This window comes from Sorex fumeus, unplaced genomic scaffold (genome assembly GCF_029834395.1).
Source record: "Sorex fumeus unplaced genomic scaffold, SorFum_2.1 ptg000019l, whole genome shotgun sequence".
NCBI classification, from domain to species: domain Eukaryota; kingdom Metazoa; phylum Chordata; class Mammalia; order Eulipotyphla; family Soricidae; genus Sorex; species Sorex fumeus.
Window position 1 is genome coordinate 38691010 of NW_026606076.1, and position 20870 is coordinate 38711879.

The 20870-nt window shown below is 63.1% G+C and overlaps 2 protein-coding genes across 2 annotated transcripts; both read left to right on the forward strand.

Moving 5' to 3' along the window:
• The first annotated feature begins 237 nt into the window (after positions 1 to 237).
• On the forward strand, positions 238 to 15924 carry SCAMP4 (secretory carrier membrane protein 4). Its single transcript, XM_056112800.1, has 7 exons — positions 238 to 308; positions 9054 to 9101; positions 10668 to 10796; positions 11003 to 11159; positions 12179 to 12280; positions 13643 to 13760; positions 14885 to 15924. The coding sequence occupies exons 2-7, from the start codon at positions 9095 to 9097 to the stop codon at positions 15062 to 15064; spliced, it is 693 nt and encodes a 230-aa protein (XP_055968775.1). The 5' UTR covers positions 238 to 308; positions 9054 to 9094; the 3' UTR covers positions 15065 to 15924.
• Positions 6797 to 7857, forward strand: ADAT3 (adenosine deaminase tRNA specific 3). The gene has a single exon (XM_056112796.1). The coding sequence runs from the start codon at positions 6831 to 6833 to the stop codon at positions 7848 to 7850; it is 1020 nt and encodes a 339-aa protein (XP_055968771.1). The 5' UTR covers positions 6797 to 6830; the 3' UTR covers positions 7851 to 7857.
• Positions 15925 to 20870: the final 4946 nt, after the last annotated feature.

The window sequence follows — 20870 nt, forward strand, 5'->3', positions numbered from 1 at the left end:
CTTTTCCCACGACTCCCGGTTCCCAACTTTCTAGGGTCGCAGGAGAAGGCTCTCGCCCCGCTCTCCCCGCCCCGCCCCTCCCCGCGTCGCTCCCGACGGTCACGTGAGCCGCGCTCCCGCGAGGGGCGGGGCCTCCTGGCCGCGCGCACGGCTTTGTGGGACTTGTAGTTCCGGTCCCCGCCCCTACCCGGCGCCACCCGGGGCCCTGAAACTACACTCCCGTCGTGCCTCGCGGCGGCGGGCGGGGGCGGGGCCAGCCGCCGGTTGCTAAGACTTGCGAAGCGCCGCGCTCCCGCCGGTCTCCCCAGGTGAGCGCGTCGCCCCCGGGGTGCCGCGTCGTCGGCGCCCGTGTCGGGTCCTCAGGGGGCCCTGGCGGGCGTGGGGTGGCGGGTGGGCTGCCGGCGGCGCGCTGGGCCGTGCGGGGAGTGAGAGGGGGGTGACCGGGCCAGGCCGGCGGACAGTGTGTGGGCAAGGGCGGGCCGCGGGTGTGCGCGTGCGCAGAGCCGAGGCCTGGCCGCTGGACCCCCCCCCAGCCCTGCGCTGCCCCCTCCGCCCCCCCCGCGTTTGTTACGCGTCTGCGCGCCGCGCTTTCCCCTCCGGGGGTCCTCGCCGGCGGTCCCTTGACCCTGACCCGCCAGTTTCCCCCCCTACCCCCGGTTGCCCCAGAAGTTCGCAAAAATGGGCCGAAAGTTCGTCTAGAATGTGATTCCCCCGCGGCGTTGCGGGGGGATCCTGGCCCTGGATCGCTCCGCCTTCTGCAGGGGAAACCACCTTTGGGGGTGTGTGTGTGTGGGTGGGTGGGGGGAAGGGGGGTGACCGCCTTCCCCTGGAGCACGCCTGGGGACCCACGGCCCCCGCCAGGCTGGCCTGTGCCAACCGGGGTCAGTGGCCAACAAGTAGCCTGGACGGTCCTTGCATGCACCCGAACCGAACCGGGTTGCGTCCTCCGCACCCCATCGGAACCCTCCCTAATCCCCCCCACAGCCCCGCCAGGCGTGACACCCCAAAGCGCAGTCAGGAGTCCACCGTGAGCACCGCCGGGTGTGGGATATGGGCACCCCCCCTTGGCCCCTCCCCAAATAAATAGCTTTCCGCGGAATTCACTTTTTTTTTTTTTGGGCTTTTTACAAAAAAAATTTTGGATCACACCCGGCGATTGCCCAGGGCTTCCTCCTGGCTCTGCACCCAGGAATCACCCCTGGAGGTGCTCCAAGGCTCTATGGGTCGCTGGGGATCAGACCCCAGTCAGCTGTATTTATTTGGCCCTATGAACTCACCTTATTTGGGGCTCGGGGCCCACACCCAGTGTTTCTCAGGCGCTGCTCCCCCCTGGGTGCTGGGGGTTCTGCAGCCTCCGAGCCAGACCAGCAGGGTCTCCGTCCTTTTTTCCCTGGGGGATGTGGGACCACCCCTGGCTATGCTCGGGGCTTACTCCTGGCTCTGCACTCAGGGGCCACTCCTTGTGGTGCTGTGGGGGACCTCATGGGATGCCCCAGATCGAACCCCGGCAGGCAGGAGCCCTCCCAGCTGTCCTATCTATCACTCCAGCCCCAAGCCAGGGCCTCCTGCCTGTAGAGTGAGGCTTCAGCCCATAGCGAAAGCTGTCTGGCCCCCAGAAGGCGTTTTCTTTTTTTATTTTGGGGTCACACCCTTCGGTGCCCAGAGCTGCTGCTTCCTGGGTCTGGGCTCAAGGATCACTCCTGGTGAGTGTGCGGGGGAGGGGAGGGGACCCTATGGGATGCCGAAGATTCAATCTGGGTCAGCTGCGTGCGACGCAGTCCCGTCACGGAGGCCCCTCTGAAAGGGCTTTTCAATGGGGCTCCTTGTGACATCCCGGTGTCCGGGCATCGCCTGCCTTGAGTCACCATCAGAAATGCCCATTTCGGGGGCTGCCGCTCTGGAAGTAGAAATTGACGACCCAGATTGAATCCTAGGCATTCCCCAGATCCTGATCCTGGGGAGAAGGGTCGGACCCCAACATTGTCAGGGAGAGGTACAACCTGAATAAAAATGAAGATTTGGAGCCCGTCCCCAAACCCTGTGGCCAGGTTTGGGGGACCTGTTAGCCCAGTCCCATGCTGCTCTGGGCACTCTCCCTGTGGTACCCCCATTCCAGCACTCATGGGGTACCCCTAGACTGGCATGGCTGGGTGCCCCCCACCCTCGGGCAGTTCAGGAGCTCCCTGATGCACTTTTTATCTTTTTTGTTTGTTTCAGGGTGACATCACGCGGTGCTCAGGACTTATTCCTGGCTCTGCACTTAATTTCTTTTAGCGGGGGCTGACTCGGGGACCCTAGGGCATGATGCATGCAAGGCAGACAGTCTGCATGCTGGACTACTGCTCCTGCCCCTGTTTTTCTTTATTTTATTTTTTACGTTTTTGTCTCCACGGGGGCCATGCTCAGGGCTGACTCCTGGTGCGGTTGAGGGGGGCGGGACCCAGATGGGTGTCGTGCGTGGCCAGCACTGTACCCACGAACCACGACTTCCCCAGTTCCCCTCTCTCTGACAGATGCTGGGACTGGGGGTGAGGAGCGGTGTGTCCAGCCCCAGGGTTAGAGGCCTGGACACAGGGAAGCGCGGGCGCGCGTGGGGGGGGCACACACTCCCGATTCTCGGTACCTGACACCCTCACCAAGGTTGAGGTGAAGTTTACTCACCCCACCTGACCACTCCTGCCTGCCCCCGGGAGGAAAACAAGGCTTCCCTCCCCCACTTTTCCCCTAGAGTAAGGACACACCCCCACACCCACTCTGGGGGCTCCTCCCAGCTTTGGGGTGACGGCCACCTTCACATGCAAAGTCTGAGCTGAGTGCACTGATCTCCCTCCCACTTTCTGATGGGGTGCCGGGGGTGGGGCGGTCATATACTCCCCAGGGCCTAGCTCGGGGTGGCGGGGGGAGGGGGCCATCTCCTCTGTCCTCAGAGCCTGCCGTGTACCTGCCACTTGGAGGGCTCGTGGCCCATCTGCTGTGTGCCGAGGCCCTGCAGGGCCAGGTGCTTACCATGTCCAGCTGTGGCCTTCCTGGTTCCGTGTTTTGTTTGTTAGGTTGGTGGTTTGTGTTCTTGCCCCCTGTCCGGGGATCTTCAGACACTGCACCTGTGATCAGTGCTCAGGGGTCACTCCCAGAGGGGCTCGGAGGACCATGTGGTGCCAGTGTGGATCCTAGGTCTCTCACATCCAAATACATGCCCAGCCTTTTGAGCTATCCCTGCCCCCTGCGTCCATTTCTTCTGGGCTGACAGCCGGGCTGCTGGTCCCGGGACACAGGGTCACTCAGAGCAGGAAAAGGACCCCATTTTCTTTGATGTGGGGACCACATCCCATGGTACTCAGGTTAATCCTGACTCTGCACTCAGGGATCACTTCTAAGTGGACCCAAGGGATCATACGGGTTGCTGAGGATCGATTCTGGGTCAGCTGTGTGCAAGGCAAGCGCCCACATGCTATACTACTGCTCTGTCCCCCCCCCCCCAGAAAGACCTATCTTGCAGCGGGGCTCACATGGCAGAGTTGGGGAGCTGTTGGGTGCAGCTCTGAGCTTTGGTTCTGGGGCCCAGCTGCTGGGTGGGACCCCAGCTCTGCCTGTCCTGGCCAAGGCACCCTTCCTGTCTCACTTCCTGGGACCCAAAATCTTGGAGGGCATCTGATCGTCTTTCCCCCTTCCCTTCCCGGCTTCTGTTTTTATTTTGGGGCCTCCTGGCAGGGCCTGGGGAACTGTACGGGATGCCAGGGATTGAACCCGGATCGGCCACGTGCAAGGCAAGTGCCCTCCCCCCTGTCAGGTCACTCTGACCCTCGCACAGCGGTCCTTAAGCCCTGTATCATCTCTGCTCCACTTCCTAGCTTCTGGGGGTTTGGGTTGGGGGCCACACTCGGCAGTGCTGGGGGTGGACTTGGGGTTGGCTGTGGGCAAGGCACGCGCCTCCCCCCTGCATCGTCTCCCCAGCCCCCCCCCCTTCCCAGTTCCTTTCCGGCATGTTTGGTTTGTCCAGTTTTGGCCCTGACCCAGGTGGTGCTCAGGGAACCTTCTGTTTTTAATTTTTGTCTTTTTTGGGTCACACCCGACGACACTCAGGGTTACTCCTGGCGGTGCTGTGGGATGCCAGGGATCAAATCCCATTCGGTCGCGTGCAAGGCAAATGCCCTGCCTGCTGTCCTGTCGTGTCCGGCCCCGCTTAGGGGGGCCTTATGGGATGCCGGGGATCGCATCCGGGTTGGCCGTGTACAAGGCAAACGCCCTCCCCACTATCCCGTCGCTCCAGCCCCGTCTTTCCCAGCGCTGTCCAGGCGAGCCTTCGCAGGGTCTTAACAGGGTGGCCACACAGTACTCTGACAGTACACTCCTCAGAGCCATTGCCCCCAGGGGGCTGGACACTGCCTTGCATGCCCTGGGTGCCAACATCGCTCCCACGCCCCGGGCCCGGATGGTGGCCCAGCTGTGATTTCTACCTCTGTCTCCGGAGTCGGCGCCCCACCCACAGAGCCCCGACAGCTGCTTCCTTTTCCTTTGTGCCCCCCCCCCCCAGATCCCCCACCGCTTCCTCTTTGTCCCTGATTCGGTTCTCTGGCCAGACAAGAGGGGACACTCTGGGTGGCACAAGCGACGCGGCAGTCTTCTGCCCTCCCGACACTGGGAGCTTTGTGATCACGGGGAGCTGGGCTGGGGGGTGGGGGGACGAGCACAGACTGCGGGGGGCCGGGCTGGTGTGTGCCCTGGTTCTGTGTGAGCGCCACACCCCAAACGCGTGCTTGGGCTGCGCCATGGCGGCAGGGGAGGGGAGCGGGAGTGAGGGGTGGGTGCATCAAGGTGATCAGTGATGCCCAGTCTGCTGGGAAGAGGCAGGACCGTCCTCTCATGGACACTGAGGGACACCGTGCCAGCCCTTTGGCCGTGGCTTTCAGATGCCATTATGCCCCGGGCAGTGCTGGGGTGATACGTTTATTTACTTATTTATTTTTTTTGCTTTTTGGGTCACACCCGGCGAAGCAAGAGAGTTATTCCTGGCTTTGCACTCAGGAATTACCCTCTGGCGGTGCTCAGGGGACCCTATGGGATGCTGGGAATCAAACCCGGGTCGGCCGTGTGCAAGGCAAACGCTCTCCCCGCTGTGCTATTGCTCCAGCCCCTACTTATTTATTTTTCACTTTTTGGGTCACAGCTCAGGGATTTCTTCTGGCTCTGCACTTATGAATTACTCAGGGAGGTGCTTGGGGAACCATATGGGATGTCGGGGATTGAACCTGGGTCGGCCGCATGCAAGGCAAACGCTTTCCCCGCTGTACTATCGCTCTGGCCTCGATTTCCTTTTTCTTTTTTTCTTTTTTTTCTTTTTGCTTTTTGGGTCACACCCGTGATGCACAGGGGTTACTCCTGGCTCATGCACTCAGTAATTACTCCCGGTGGTGCTCGGGGGACCATATGGGGATGCTGGGAATCGAACCCGGGTCGGCTGCATGCAAGGCAAACACCCTACCCACTGTGCTATCACTCCAGCCCCCCGATTTCTTTCTTTAGGGCCCCCAAAGCAGAGGGTTGGCTGCTTCAGTCTGTGGATGGCAGCGCTAGCCGGAAGGGTGCCAAGGGGCATTTCAAAGCCTGCCTCACAGTTTTGCTCTAGGTGCTTCTTGAAGCAGTGGCGGGGTTTAGGGTGCCGCTGCCCCCACCCCCATAACTAGAGATTCACCTGGAGGGGCCCAAGAGAGAGTGCATAGGGGAAAGTGCTCGCGTGGCATGGCGCGGCACCGACCCCAGTTTGACCCCCAGCAGCCCTGGAGGCCGCCAGGCAGTGCTGGGCCCGGAATCCTCCTAGTGCAAAGTGGTCTAGCGCAGAATCTCTGAGGGGCTCCCCTCAAAGAAGGAAAAAGGAGGCAGCCTGCCCACCTATAGGGCTCAGGAGACGCCAGTGGACAGAGCCCCACCGGGAACTTCCCCCGAATCCTGGGCCAGACGCATCTCCCTTCTCCCCACCTATGGTCTGAAGCCCCAAAACCAGTTTGTTTTGTATTGTTGGGGGGTGGGGAGTCCATACCTGGCAGTGCTCAGGGTTGATTCCTGGCTCTGCGCTGAAGAATTACTCCTTACTGTGCTCAGGGGACCCTATGGGATACCCAGGGTGGAACCCGAGTCCCCCGCATGAAGGTGAGGGTCCTCCCTGCTGCACTGTCGCTCAAGCCCCTCCCCCCCAACCCAGTTTAAAAAGAAAAATCCACCTGTCGCGTTTGTTTGGGGGTTTGTTGTATTTTTGGGGGGGACACGCCCGGCGATACTTAGGGCTGACTCCTGGCAGTACTCAGGGGACCCTAGAGGGTGCTGGGATTGAACCCAGGTTGGCCCCATCCAAGGCCAGCGCCCTCCCTTGCCGTGCTGTGTCTGACCTCTCCAACGTCGATTCTATTCTGGACTCGGGGGCCACCCATGGTGGGGCTCTGTACTCAGGAGGGATGCCTGGCGGTGCTTTGGGGAGACCCTGTGTGATGTGGGCGATTCAAACAGCTTGGCAGGGGTCACTCCGAGACCTTCGCCCCCTGCCCCCTGCCCGGACTGCGGGCCTCCCGCCCTCCGCAGCCTTCTTCCTTTCCGAAAACCAAATTAGAGGCCCGGGTTCTGGAGAATCCTGGGCCGCGATGGGGCGCCCGGGCCTGCGGAGAGACGGAAACCGGCCCCCGGAGGAGGCGGAGTGCATCGAGGACGCATCGACGGACCGACGGACAGCGCCCATCCGATCCAGGCCCACCCCCTCCCCAGCCACCGGTGGAGCCCCGGACCCGCACGTCCCCCGTGACCCCTGCCGTGTCTGTCTCCCGCAGTCGCCGCCCGCCGCGAGGATGGAGGCCGCGCCGTGGCACGCGGTGCCCGTGCTGTCCGAGCAGCAGTCCGGCGACGTGGAGCTGGTCGCCGCCTACGCCGCCCCGGTGCTGGACCCGCGCCAGACGTCCCGCCTGCTCCAGGAGGTGTCCGCCCTGCACCCGCTGCCCGCCCAGACGCACCTCAAGCGGGTGCGGTCCAGCCCCGCCGCCGGCGGCCACGCGCTGGACCTGCTGCTGTGCCTGGCCGGGCCGGCCGGGGATCCGGCCGGGGCCACCGCGGTGCCCTCGCTGGCCCAGCTGCTGCCCGCGCCGGCCGTGGACCCCCGCGGCCTGGGCGCCCCCTTCCGGGTGGCCGTGCCCGCGCGGCCGCCGCTCACCCGGCGCCAGTTCGAGGCGGCGCGGGCGCACTGGCCCACGGCGTTCCACGAGGACCGGCAGGTGACGCGCGCGCTGGCCGGCCAGCTCTTCTCGGCGCCCGAGCGGGCAGCGCTGCAGGCGCACATGGAACGCGCCGTGCGGGCGGCGCGGGGGGCGGCGGCGCGGGGCCTGCGGGCCGTGGGCGCCGTGGTGGTGGACCCGGCGGGCGGCCGCGTGCTGGCCACGGCCCACGACTGCCGCAGCCCCCGCCAGCCGCTGCTGCACGCCGCCCTGGTGTGCCTGGACCTGGTGGCGCGGGGCCAGGGCCGCGGCGCCCTCCAGCTGGACCTGGCCGGCCACCCGGGCTGCTCGTACGCGCCGCCGCCCAGGGCCTGCGCGGGCGCCGTGCGCAAGCTGGACGAGGCGGACGCCGACGCCGACGGCCAGGTGCCCTACGTGTGCACCGGCTACGACGTGTTCCTCACCCGCGAGCCCTGCGCCATGTGCGCCATGGCGCTGCTCCACTCCCGCGTGCGCCGCGTCTTCTACGGGGCCGCCTCGCCCGACGGCGCCCTGGGCACCCGCTTCCGCCTGCACGCGCGCCCCGACCTCAACCACCGCTTCCAGGTCTTCCGTGGGGTGCTGGAGGCCCAGTGCCGCGCCCTGGACCCCGACCCGTAGGCGCACCCGCCCGCGTCGCCGATGCCTTCTAGAACTTCCAGTGCTGCGCCCACCCAGGGCAGGACTCCGACCCAGGACCTTCCCTGCCTCCCCCTCGGACTCTGCGGCCGCCCCCCTAACCCCCCCGTGCTGCGGGCTGCCATCCTGCGGATTTTAGGGTCACCCCCTCGCCGACCTCCCACCCCACAGTATCCATCAGGGTCAGCCCCGCAGTCGTGAGGGGACCTCGAGGCCTGTGTCCCCCTGGTGTGTGGGGTCAGGGAACTGCCCTGATGGTGGGTGACCCGTGGCAGAAACCGAGCCTCGCCAAAGAAGAAGAACACGATAGCGATAAAAGTCAAACGTGGAGAAACGAAATAAAACCCGATCCCCAAGTCACCCCAATGCAAGTCACTCTGTGTGTTGTTAGAGGGGGTGGGGGGTGGGGACCATGTGTGTGTGGCCAACCTGACCCCTGACCCACGTTCTCAGAGCCCTGGGTGTGATCCCCCAGCACCACATGGTCCCCTGAGCACCCCCAGAACACTCTGCCCCCACAAGCTGAAACAAAAAGGCTCCCTCAGGACCACCCCATGGCTGTTTGTGGCCGGTGGCTGAGAGGGTCCCAGCGGGATGTGGGTGCGTCTGTCCAACATGGCTCGGCTAGACACCAGGGGCCACCCTGCCCCCAGGAGCCTGTGGGTCTGGTGCAGGGGACCCCTGAGTGGCGGGGATACTGGGGGCCTCTGGCACTGAGCTGTTAACTGGGTCGGCCTGTGGGATTCTCAGCACTGTGCTGGGGGGGCAGTGCTCGTGGAGGCTGCCGCTGCAGAGATCACCCCCAGTACTGGGTTCATGGGGGAGGGGGCACTTCCAAGACCCTCAAGAGGGCTGGAATCGGTGCTGCCTGCCCCCAGGTGGGGCCTGAGAGAAGTTTAGAGTCGGGAAAGGGGCCAGAGTGATTGTCCAGAGGGCGTTTGCCTTGCGCGCAGCCAACCCGGGTTCGATTCCCAGCATCCCGTATGGCCCCCTGAGCACTGCCAGGGGTAACCCCTGTGCATTGTCGGGTGTAACTCGAAAAAGCCAAAGAATAAAATAGAGTCAGGGGAAAGTGGGGGTTCTGGGGAGTCGAGCCGTGAGGGCGTGGCACTGCCCAGTAGGCTCGGGGCCGACGGCGCTCCGGGGGCAGCGCTGCCCGCTCCCTGACCACTGTTTTCTCTCCAGGTGGCCGCAGGCTTGGGCCCTGCCCAGTTGGCACCGCGAAAATGTCAGGTAAGTTTTCTGGGGAGCCCAGGGGCCTCTTCCCACTGCCCTGGGTGGTCAGACCCCCACAGTTCATCTCTCATCCCTCCTCCCACAGAGGACACAGCCTCCTGCCTCAGCCTCCCACAGTGACCCCGGGCCCCTCGGCCTCACTCCCACAGTGGATGTACATGCTTTTATTTTATTTTATTTTTTTTTTGCTTTTTGGGTCACACCCGGCGATGCTCAGGGGTTACTCCTGGCTCATGCACTCAGGAATTACTCCTGGCGGTGCTCGGGGGACCCTATGGGATGCTGGGAATCGAACCCGGGTCGGCCATGCTGGCTGCGTGCAAGGCAAACACCCTACCTGCTGTGCTATCGCTCCAGCCCCGGATGTACATGCTTTGCGGGAAACACATACCAAAATTTGACTTTCCAGGGTCCTCTATAGAACCAGTATTGAAATCAGACCTCTTGTCTCACCAGCTCCCCCACAGTGGAACTTACAGCTCCCCAATGTCTGAACCCCTTCCCCATGATGGGTCTCACAACCCCCCCCTTTATTTTTCTTTTTGGGTCACACCTGGTGATGCACAGGGGTTCCTCCTGGCTCTGCACTCAGGAATTACTCCTGGTGGTGCTCGGGGGACCGTATGGGATGCTGGGAATCGAACCCAGGCTGGCCGCATGCAAATGCCCTACCCACTGTGCTATCATTCCAGCCTTCACAACCCCCCTTGACCCCCACGTCCCCCTGTTCCCACACCCCCTCCTCGATGCAGCCCTTCTGCCCCTCACAGTAGAACCCGCTTCTCTGAAGGGTGACGGCCCTGGGCCATCTCCCCCAGGGCTCATGTCTGCGTGACCCAGTGCTAGGGGCAAGCAGACAGGTGCCTCCCAGAACTCAGTGCCCAGGGCACTTGTTGGGGCATCCCTCCCTGAGGCACGGAGGCCGTGCCCCTCACTTGTCTTGGCTCTAATCTCGAGGCACCTCACAGTGCTCCGGGCGTCCGTGGCTTCCTGGGGGCCACCTCCCCGCTGCTGCTCACTCCAGGGCCCCCAGGATCGCCGCCTTCCCGTCTCCTACACTGACAGTCACGTGTGCTGAGGCCCTGCTTTCAGTGGGGTGCAGACCCCGCACCTGGCTGCAGTGACCGTCCCTGTAGGTGTGAGGACGCGCCCCGCCCCGCACAGGCAGAGGGGACCTTCCCAGAGCCTCAGGGAAGCTCCCGAACAGGGGGGACCAGGAAGGACTGGTGGGACCGGCCGTGGGATGCGGGGCCCCACCGGTGGCATCTGGGCTCCGAGGCTGTGCCCGTCACTGCTGGTGTGGCCCCTGGGGGTTCCTGTCTGGTCTTGGCCGGCCTCTGGGGCGCCACTCCTAGGCAGGGTCCTACCCCCACCTCCAGGCCGAGCCCAGTGCAGACTCCCCTCCCCCCCCCACCGGGCCCACCAACCTTGCATGAAAACCCTTGGCGGGGGGTGGGGGTCAGGGCCTGGGACCCACCCTGTGCCAGGGCCGTCACCTCCGCGCGGGCGTCGGTGTACCCCACCCCTCAGTGTCTGGCGCCTCCGCCCACTCCTGGCCCGCAGGGAAGGAGCCCAATTTCCCGCCGCTGCCCCGCTTCGTGCCCCTGAAGCCCTGCTTCTACCAGAACTTCTCCGACGAGATCCCCATCGAGCACCAGAGCCTGGTGAAGCGCATCTACCGCCTGTGGCTGTGTGAGCTGGGGGGCGCCGAGGGGAGGGGGGGCGCGGGGGCTGGACCACACCGTGAGCTGCTGCCTGTCAGCCCAGGCTGGGGGCGGGGGCCAGCACCTGCACCCCCAGCCCCAGTCTGGCTGGTGGGTCCGGCAGGCGGCAGGTGGGGAGGCACCTCCCTTTTCGTCCCAGGCCCCCCATGCTCACTTCTTCCCCGTGCCCCCCAGTCTACTGTGCCACCCTCGTGGTCAACCTGGTGGCCTGCCTGGCCTGGTGGATCGGCGGCGGCTCGGGGGCCAACTTTGGCCTGGCACTGCTCTGGCTCCTGCTCTTCTCGCCCTGTGGCTATGTGTGCTGGTTCCGGCCCGCCTACAAGGCCTTCCGGTAAGGGCCCGCCCCGGGTTCCAGCCCCGGCCTCACCGAGCACTGTGTGTGCCCCGCCAGGAATAGCCCCCGAGCATCGAGAAACAGACTCCAGGGCCCCTTGCTGTGCTGTGTGTGCGCCCGGCGCCCCCCACCCCACCCGACCCCAGGCTCTCTCTGTCCCACCAGCTTGGCCCCTTGGGGTGATGGCCAGGTGACTGCCCCCGGGTGCCCGTGCCTGTGCTGTGCTTTGTTTGGGGGTTTGGGGGCTGTACCCGGCTATGCTTGGGGGCTGCTCCCGGCTCAGAAGCACGGGGGTCACTCCTGGTGGTGCTGGGAGTCACACTTGGGGCTCCGGCATTCACGGTCTGTGCCCTGGCCCTTGGGCCGTCTCCGGTCCCTGGTCCACATGGAGATGGAAGTTCAGGTGCGGCACAGCTCATCTCCGTGACACTCCCAGGGATCCCCCTGAAGTCCACGTCGCCCCAGCACCTGCCCCTGCCTGCCCAAGGGTCCCCTCTGGACGTCTCCATCCGGCCCCTGCTCCGGCTCTCCCGGGGGTGTCCTGGGTCTCAGGGGAACGGGGGTCCCCGGGAGGGGGGTGCTCTTGTGCCTGGTCCCCATGGGCCACAGGCTGTCCCCTCTCGTAGCCACTGCCCGCCATGTGGGGGTACATGGTGCTCAGTAGGAACCCAGGTGCCCTTGGGCATGTCAAAGGGTCCCCCAGAAGGGAAGGAGAAGGAGCCCCCCTCCCGCCCACGGGGCTACGTGGCACCATGCGTGGAGGTGCAGGAAGGCCCTGGATATGGGTGCTTGGGGGGCAGCTGGGGGTGCCCCCCCATTTGTTCCCTTGGAGCAGAGCTAGATGTGCCTGGCCCTCCTCAGCCAAGCATGTCCCCTGTCCCCCTCCCCATGTGGGGTGCCCACGGGTGCCCGGGACCGTCTGGAGCCCCTCCTGCGGGGCTGGCGGGCTGCCCCTTGCCCCTGCCCGCCCACTGCTGGGGGCCTCGCTCATGGCTGTGTCGTCCCCAACCCCCCAGGGCCGACAGCTCCTTCAACTTCATGGCGTTCTTCTTCATCTTCGGTGCCCAGTTTGTTCTCACCGTCATCCAGGCCGTGGGCTTCTCGGGATGGGGCGCATGGTAAGCTGCACCCCCACATGAGCCCTGGCTGAAAGCAAGCCCTCAGCCTTTAGAGAAACGTTCAGTTTATTGGTTGGTTGATTTGGGGCGGGTGCGTCCCACAGAGACGAGGCCCTGCACGGGGCCAACCTTGGTTTGGGCCCCGTCACCCCATAAGGTCCCCGAAGCCCTGTCAGGAGTGATTCCTGGGTTTTTTGTTGTTGTTGTTGTTTTACTTTTTGGGTTGCACCCAGCGATGCTCAGGGGTTACTCCCGGCTCTGCACTCGGGAATTACTCCTGGTGGTGCTCAGGGGACCCTATGGGATGCCAGGGATTGAACCCGGGTCGGCCATGTGCAAGGCAGACACCCTCCCCACTGGACTGTCGCTCCGGTCCCAGGACTTATTCTTGAGCGCAGAGTCAGGAGTAAGTCCTAAGCACTGCTGGGTGTGACCCCAAAACCAAGGGCCCCCGCCTTTCCTCCCAGGCCAGGCCGGCTGCAGTCCCACCATGGGCCGCCAGGGGGTGCCAGAGGCACACCGCATCATCCTTTCCTGGGCTTCAAGCCTGCTCGCCTAGCCAGGTGCCATGGGGCGGTGGGGGGACCCACAGCCCAGTGCCTGTCCCTCCAGCTGCCCTGTGGCCTCATCTGCCCCGCGGGACACGTGTTGCCTGGCAGCGGTGTCCCGGCACCTCCCTGGAGGTGGCGAATGCAGCTCCTGCTGGCCTTAGGGGACCCGCTCTCAGCTTGGGGTTGCCCTGGGAGCACACGGCAGGGACCTGCGGGGGGCAGAGCTGAGCTTCCCTCACTTCCCCTCAGTCCTGGGGTGCCCCGGGGGGAGCACGAGAGCCTGAGGGGCACCTCAGTCCCCTCCTCAGCATAGCCCACACAGGACTGGGGGTGCATGGTGCTTCCTTTTCTTAGGGGCTGCCCCCCCTCATTGCTGGGGTCTGGGTTCCCATCAGGCCCATGGCCTTCTCCAGTCCTAAAATGGCTCCTCTGTTTATCCCCCTCCAAATTATTTTTCTGGCACCTTCTTCGGGGGGGCCCAGAGGGTGTTCCCGTCTGCTGTGTCTGAGCATGTGTTGGAGTGTTCTTTTTTTTTTTTGGCTTTTTGGGTCACACCCAACAATGCACAGGGATTACTCCTGGCTCATGCACTCAGGAATAACCCCTGGAGGTGCTCAGGGGACCCTTTGGGATGCTGGGAATCGAACCCGGGTCAGCCGTGTGCAAGGCAGACGCCCTGCCCGCTGTGCTATCGCTCCAGCCCCTGTTGGTTCCTTTCATGGGGGCCGCATGAGACCAGGGGCGGGCGCGGCCTCTGGACACCCCCCACTCCTTGCCCCCTGGCCCCTCACCCCGCTCTCGCTCTCCGCAGCGGCTGGCTGGCGGCGATCAGCTTCTTCCAGAACAGCGTGGGGGCGGCCGTGGTCATGCTGCTGCCCGCCATCATGTTCTCCATGGCTGCCGTGGCCATGGCGGTGCTGATCGTGAAGGTAGGGGTCCGGAGCCGGGAGGGTGGGGAGAGATGTGGGATTGGCCCCCGGGGTCCCTAGCCCCTGACGAGGTTCGAGGGACGGGAAATTCAGCTGAGCAAAGTCTCAAGCCGCCCCCACCCCAGCTCACGCATCTGGGGTGCAGCCCCGCCGGCCCCCCGCGGTCACAGGCCCCACAGAGGCGGTCCTGGCAGGCTCGTCAGGAACTCTGGAAATGCTGCCGGATCTCAGCCTGAAAAAGTCCTGCACTTGGCCCTGAGAGCCACCTTGGCCCCCAGCCCGAGGGACGAGGCCCTGGGCCCCTGGAGCCCAACCATTGAACTTCCCGACTCCATTGGCCGAGTGTCCTCAAGTCGCCTCTGGGTCCCCTAAGCGCAGCTTAGAGCCCCCCAGCTTCCCTTAAAAAGGGGACAAAACAGTAGGATCCCCCCATCCCCCCTAAGCTGCAGGTGACTCCTCCGCCCTCGGAGTCCTGGTGCCGCCACCCCCGTGTCCCCCTGTTCTGCTTCGCTCGGGGCTGCCCCCAGCACCTCCCTGGGAAGCCAGGCTGAGCTGAGCCCTTCCGGAGTCAGGGGCCCTCAGCTCCCCCACATATGCACCCCAAGCTGCTGACCCCGAGAGCAAGAAACGGGGGCCGTCCCCAGCATGGACGTCAGCAGGGCTGGGCAGTGTGAGGGGGGCCCAGGTCCACTCCCACAGCAAGGAAGCAGCTCACGGCTTGGCACCCCCAAAGCCGCAGCCTTGGCAGCAGACAGCAGGGGCGCCCTTGGGGGTTTCCCCTGGGCAACCAGTGCTGGTCCCCAGAGATGGCCCGCCTGCGGGGTGCAGGGCCCAGACACCCCCATTGCACAAAGCAGGGTGGACAGGGACACCCACGCCTGAGTGTGACCAGGATGCAGCCGCCTTCCCGGCCCCCGGGGCCTCCCAGGTTGCCACTGAGGGGTGGAACTTGGTGTCCATGTTCTGGCAAGGAGAGGGGGTGCCGCACCCCGACTTTACCTCACGGCACGACTCCCTCTCAGAGCTGATTCCGAGTGACATGCCGTTGGCCTCTGTGACCACCCCCCCCCAACGAATGCCGTTTTTCTGACTGCCCCTTCTCCCCCGTCCCCAACCCCCCACAGGTACACAGAATCTACCGGGGGACCGGTGGAAGTTTCCAGAAGGCACAGACCGAATGGAGTGCCGGCACTTGGCGGGACCCGCCCTCGCGGGAGGCCCAGTTCAACAACTTCTCGGGGAGCAGCCTGCCCGAGTACCCCACCGTGCCCAGCTACCCGGCCAGCGGTGGCCAGTGGCCTTAGAGAGCCCCGCGGGGTCGCGGCCATCTCGCACGCACTGCCCAGGCGCCCCGCTGGCTCCCAGGATGCCGGCCCCCAAGACTGCCTCTCCCCTGGGGCCTCCTGGCAAGCAGGACCCCCTGTCCATCCGCATCCCCCCTCTGCTCCCAGGGACCGGGCACTCGGATGGCTGCAGGACCCCGTTCTGTTGGGGCAGGGGTGACGCCGGCGCGCCCCCACTGTGCCAACGTCAGCTGGTGGGTGACACTCGTGTGCCTTAATGAGGAATCTCGACCCCGGGGCCCTCTTCCCCGCCTCCCCTCCGTGCGCCCCACCCCTGGGCTTCCCCAGCACCGGGGTCCCCGGAAGAACTGGAAAACCTTCTGGAAGGCCCAGCCCTTGCTGGCGGGCCTCGCTGTTGCAGGGGTATGGACGGAGCGAGCCTTGTGTACCCCCAGCCCCTGTCCTCTCCCCACGCCCTCCCAGGAGCCTCCCCGGCGGCCCCAGCGTCTCCCCTGCTCAGACCTGCCGGGGTCGGCTCCTTGTGCCATGCACTGCTCGGGCATGAAGGGGCCAGGGTCCCTGAAAGGGGCAGGCGGGCCTCCGGGATGAAAGAACCAAGCCGTGGGGCCCCGGCCCCCGAGAATGGCGGCCAAACCTGGTGCCCTGGTACCACCCCCACGGGACGAGCTGTTCTCCAGGCTTCAGCTGGGTGCCAAGCAGGTGTCCGCAGCGGGCGCTCGTGGGCAGGTGCTCACAGTGGGGGGTTCGCGGGCAGGTGTTCATGGCAGGTGTTCACGGCAGGCTGGCCCGGCCCCCTCCTGAGTCCTCCCCCATGGACTTTGCGCCTTTGTTACAGTTTAGTGGTTTTGTTACTGAAAACAGCCTAGAAATAAATAACTTTGTTCATGAGACCCAGCGTCCTGTGGGGCCGTGCCCTGTGCTCCCGTGTACATGTGCATGTGCCCAAGACTCCTGTCCCCAGAGCGGGCTGCAGGGCTCTAACACCACCTAACTGGGTGCCCCAGCCCACAGGCCCTTCCCGCAGGCCCAAATCCCAGCTCTCAGATCAGCCAACTGCTTTTCACCTCAAATCGGTCTTCGTTGAAAAGGGAAAGTCACTGAACGCAGAGGAAGGTGGCAGCTGACGCCCCCCACCCCTGAAGGGACAGCCCAGGGAATGTGGCCACAGTGGAGGCGGCGCCATCCCCAGAGGCCCAGCAAAGGTCGGGGCCGCTCTGGAGTGTTGGTGGAGCTTCTGCTCCAAGACCCAGGCTCCTGGGCAGAATAGATATCACCAGTTAGGAGGTGCGGTGCCCACCTTGCCCTCCTGTGCCCTGAGCAGACATCACCAATCAACAGGTGTTCACCCACCACCTGTGCCTCGGGCAGACATCACCAATCAACAGGTGTTCACCCACCACCTGTGCCCAGGGCAGACCTCACCAGTGAACAGGTGTTCACCACATGTGACCCAAAAGCACACTGAGAGCAGTCCCCGTGAGATGGCGAGCTGGCACGTGAGCTTCGCATGCAGGAGCCTGAGCTGAATTCTGGGGCCACGCGGTCCCCTGACCACTGCCAGAAGTGACCCCCGAACGCAGTGCAGCGCCGCCGCCAAACGTGGCTTCAAAACAAAACTAACATTAAGGGCCTCTGCCAGGGGTGGGGAGGGAGGAGTTTAGGCCACATCTGGTGGTGCCTTGGGGCTACTCCCAGCTCTTGGCTCGGGAACCGCCCTTGTGGAGCTGAAGGGACTTGATGCGGTGCCGAGGATAGAACCTGGGTCAGCACATGCAAAGCCAGCACTTGGCCCTCGTCCTCTCTCTCTGGCGCCTAGTTTCTGCTCTAGGGCCACCCCTGCACAGTGGCGGCACTAAGGAGACTGCAGTGCCCGGGATGGAGCCAGGCCTCCCGAAGGCAAAGTCAATTTGAGCCTTCCGTTTATTGACTGTTTTGGGTCACACCCAGCGATGTGAGGTCTAAGGTGAACTCCCTCCCTCTGTGCCGTCACTCTGCTCTCAGTCCCAAGTGCCTTTTACTTTTTTGCTTTGTGGGTCACACCCAGTGATGCTCAGGGGCTCCTCCTGGCTCTGCACTTAGGAATTAACTCCTGGCGGTTCTGGGGAGACCCTATGGGATGCCGTGGATCGAACCTGGGTCGGCCGCGTGCAAGGCAAACGCCCTACCCGCTGTGCTATCTCACTCCAGCCCCGACCTTTTGGGTGTGTTTTTTTTTTTTTTTTTTTTTGCTTTTTTGCGTCCCACCTGGCGATGCACAGGGGTTATTCCTGGCTCTGCACTGCACTCAGGAATTACTCCTGGCAGTGCTCAAGGGGACTCTTTGGGATGCTGGGAATCGAACTGAGGTCAACTACGTGCAAGGCGAACGCCCTATCCGCTGTGCTATCGCTCCAGCCCACCTTTTGTTTTTGTGTGTGTTTCTGATTTGGGGGCTACACCCCCTCATCTTCAGACCTGGGGCTTGCTCCTCACAGTTCTTGCGTACCAAAGCGGTATCTCTGGCTTGCAGTCTTAAAGTCCAGCCACCACAGTCCAGCCCATTGCGTGCCCTCCCCACACCGCATATCTGTGTCTTTGTTTTGTTTGGGGGACCACACCCAGCGATGCTCAGGGATCACTCCTGGCTCAGCGGTCAGGACTCACTCTTGGTGGGGTTCAGGGAATTGAACCCGGGTCAGCCATGTGCAAGGCAAGCGCCCTCTACCACTGTCTTCTTGCCCCCCAGATCTGCTGTTTCACACCTACAGGGCGACTTGGCTATAGTTGCCCCAACAAGGAGTTCACGGAGCCCCGAAAAGCCGAGATTGGAATCTGGTGACTGGGCAGAGGAGGAGGGGGAGAGGCCAGAGCTCCAAGCATGTTCTGGAAGGTGGCCTCTTGTTCCTTTCAACCACCTCTGGGGGTAATCTAGGGATCCCGCTAATGTCCCCCAACCAAAAGTTTCAGTGAATGTATTAAACTCCCGAAAAGCAAATCCCGGGGACTTCCTGGAGGCAGCCAGGTAGATAGTCTGGGCTCATTTTTGGAGCTGAGTGTGGGGCCAAGCTGTGAGGTGTGAGAGGGAGGTTCTACCTGTTGGGGAGCAGGGTCTGGTTGGCAGCTGCCGGCCCCCCAGGAGCAAAGAGACAAAGAGACAAAGAGTCCTGGGGAGGACTGGGAACTGGGAAGGTGGGTTTTGTGGTAGAACGTCTGCCCGGCATACTCGAGGCTCTGGGTTGGATCCCCAGATACAGGCACTGTGTGCACTGTGGGTGTGGCCTGCGTGGTTGCCAGCATCAGTGGACCAAATTGTCTTCCTTTTTTTTTTTTTTGCTTTTTTGGGTCACACCCGGCGATGCACAGGGGTTACTCCTGGCTCTGCAGTCAGGAATTACCCCTGGCAGTGCTCAGGGGACCATACGGGATGCTGGGAATCGAACCTGGGTCAGCCGCGTGCAAGGCAAACGCCCTCCCCCCTGTGCTATCGCTTCAGTCCCAAGTTCTTTGTTTTGATTCTGGGGACTGGAAGTCCCAAATGCAGAGGCGGGTGTGTGTGTTTGGGGGCGTGGGTGGGGAGGCCTGTGCTCTTCTGAACCTGTAGGGTGTGGGTCATCCCTGGCTTTCTCCTTGAGCTGCCTGTGGACCCACCCCGTGTTTATTCTTATCAACCCCGTTTTTATTTTTGAATTAAAACGGATTTTTGGTTTGGGGGTTTTGGATCACACAGCGATGCTCAGGGGTTACTCCTGGCGGTGCTTGGGGGACCATATGGGATGCTGGGGCTTGAACCCGGGTTGCACACGTGCAAGCCAAATGCCCTACCCGCTGTGCTGTCACTCCGGCCCCATAACATGGATTTTATTTGGAGGTTTTCGGAAGGGAAAGGAGGGCGATAAAGAGGGAGAGAGTACAGTAACATGCTCGGGAGAGCGCACGGACTTCTCCAGGGGGCGGAGAGAGGCCCTGCACACGTCCCAGCATTAGACATGAAAGTACACGTTTCAAGAGGGGAGATGCAGGCGCCACGTGGGCACAAGCAGCACATGGGCTCGGGCGGCGTATGCACGCCACAGCCCTGTTTTTAGTGGGATGGCCGCACCCAGCCAGGATGGGCCCTGGCTCTGCTCGAGGGTCATTCCTGGCAGGGCTGGGGAACCATCTGCAGGGCTGGTATCGAATCCTTGTCAGCAAGCTAAGAGCCTTCTCCTCTCTACTCCCAGGCCCCTGAGTGTTTGGGGGCCACACCCGGTGGTGTTCAGGGCTGACTCCTAGCTCTGCACTCGGGAATCCCCCTTGGTGCTGTTCCGGGACCCTATAGGATGCCAGGGATCGAACCCAGGTGGGCTGTGTGCAAGGTGAGCTCCCTCCCTGCTGTGCTGTCGCTCTGGTCTCGGTCCCAAGTGTCTCTGTGGATAAGGTCGGCAGCTACCCAGGAACTGTGGCTGCAATGTTCGAGCACTGTCAGGAGTCATTCCTGAGCACTGTTGGGTGTGTGTCCCCCCTCCTCCCCCCAGGAAGCAAAGCCTGCTATGGCTAGGGTGTGAGTGCAGGGGTTAAAATCCTTGCTCTGGGGCTGGAGCGATAGCACAGCGGGGAGGGCGTTTGCCTTGCCTGCAGCCAACCTGGGTTCAATTCCCAGCATCCCATAGGGTCCCCCCGAGAGCACGGCCAGGAGTAATTCCTGAGTGCATGAACCAGGAGTAACCCCTGAGCATCACTGGGTATGACCCAAAAAGCAAAAAAAAAAAAAAAACCCAAACAAACTTGCCCTGCACACAGCTGTCTCCATCCTGGGTGCTGTATAGGATCCTATCGCCTGGCCAGGAGTGAGCCCTGAACACCACAGGGTAAGACCCCCCCCCCCAAACAAAAGAAAAAAACTACTGGACTGGAACTGGAGTGGCCCTGAGTCTTTGCTTGGGGTCTCTGCAGTGGGTGGATGAAACGGGAAACGCTTACCAGAACAGGAAGGGGGTGCTTCCTCGCTTCCCGCCTGCCTCCTGCCCACACCCCACAGCTGTGTGGAATTTCCTGGGAAACGAGGATGGTGAGGGGCAGCCTTGGGGTGGGGAGAGGGCACCGGTGTTTCTCATTTGCAGGAATCTTTGTTTTTGTTGGGGGGGGGGGCCACACCCAGCGGAGCTTGGGGCCGCTCCTGGCTTTGTCCTCGGGGATCACTCCTGGCTGACTCAGGGTGTCAAGGCTTCTGGAGAGTGAACAGGCAGGGCATGCAAGGAAGAAAAGACGCTGGGGGTGGAGGAAACATGGAGGGCTTCCTGGAGGTGGTGACCTGGCACAGGCTGTGGAACGAGAGAGCCCCTGCCACTTTGGACCTGGTCACTCCATGTTCCTGCTCCATTGAACCTGAGTTGGTGGCGTGCGAGGCCAGTGCCCTCCCTGCTGTGCTCTCTCCCCATCCGGTCCTTTGTGCCATATTCTGAGGGCTGGGACACAAGCCCCGATTTGGTGAATTTTTCTCTGTGGCCTTTTCTCAGGGATAAAGTGGGAGAAGGAAGCAGGATTCGGAGGCTCACACTGGCTGTGGGTTAGAAATGGGCTGGGCTGGAGCATCGCACAGCGGGGAGGGCGTTTGCCTGGCATGCAGCCGGCCTGGGTTCGATCCCCCCGCATCCCAAGCACTGCCAGGAGTAATTCCCGAGTGCAGAGCCAGGAGGAACCCCTGAGCATCGCCGGGTGTGAAAACCAAAAGCCAAAATAAATAAATAAATGAGGAACCCAGGGGGGCTTTTCCCAAGACCCCAGGTGATGAGAGACCGATGAAGTCAACCCAAGCACAGGGTCTTACAATGGGATGGGGACTTCATTC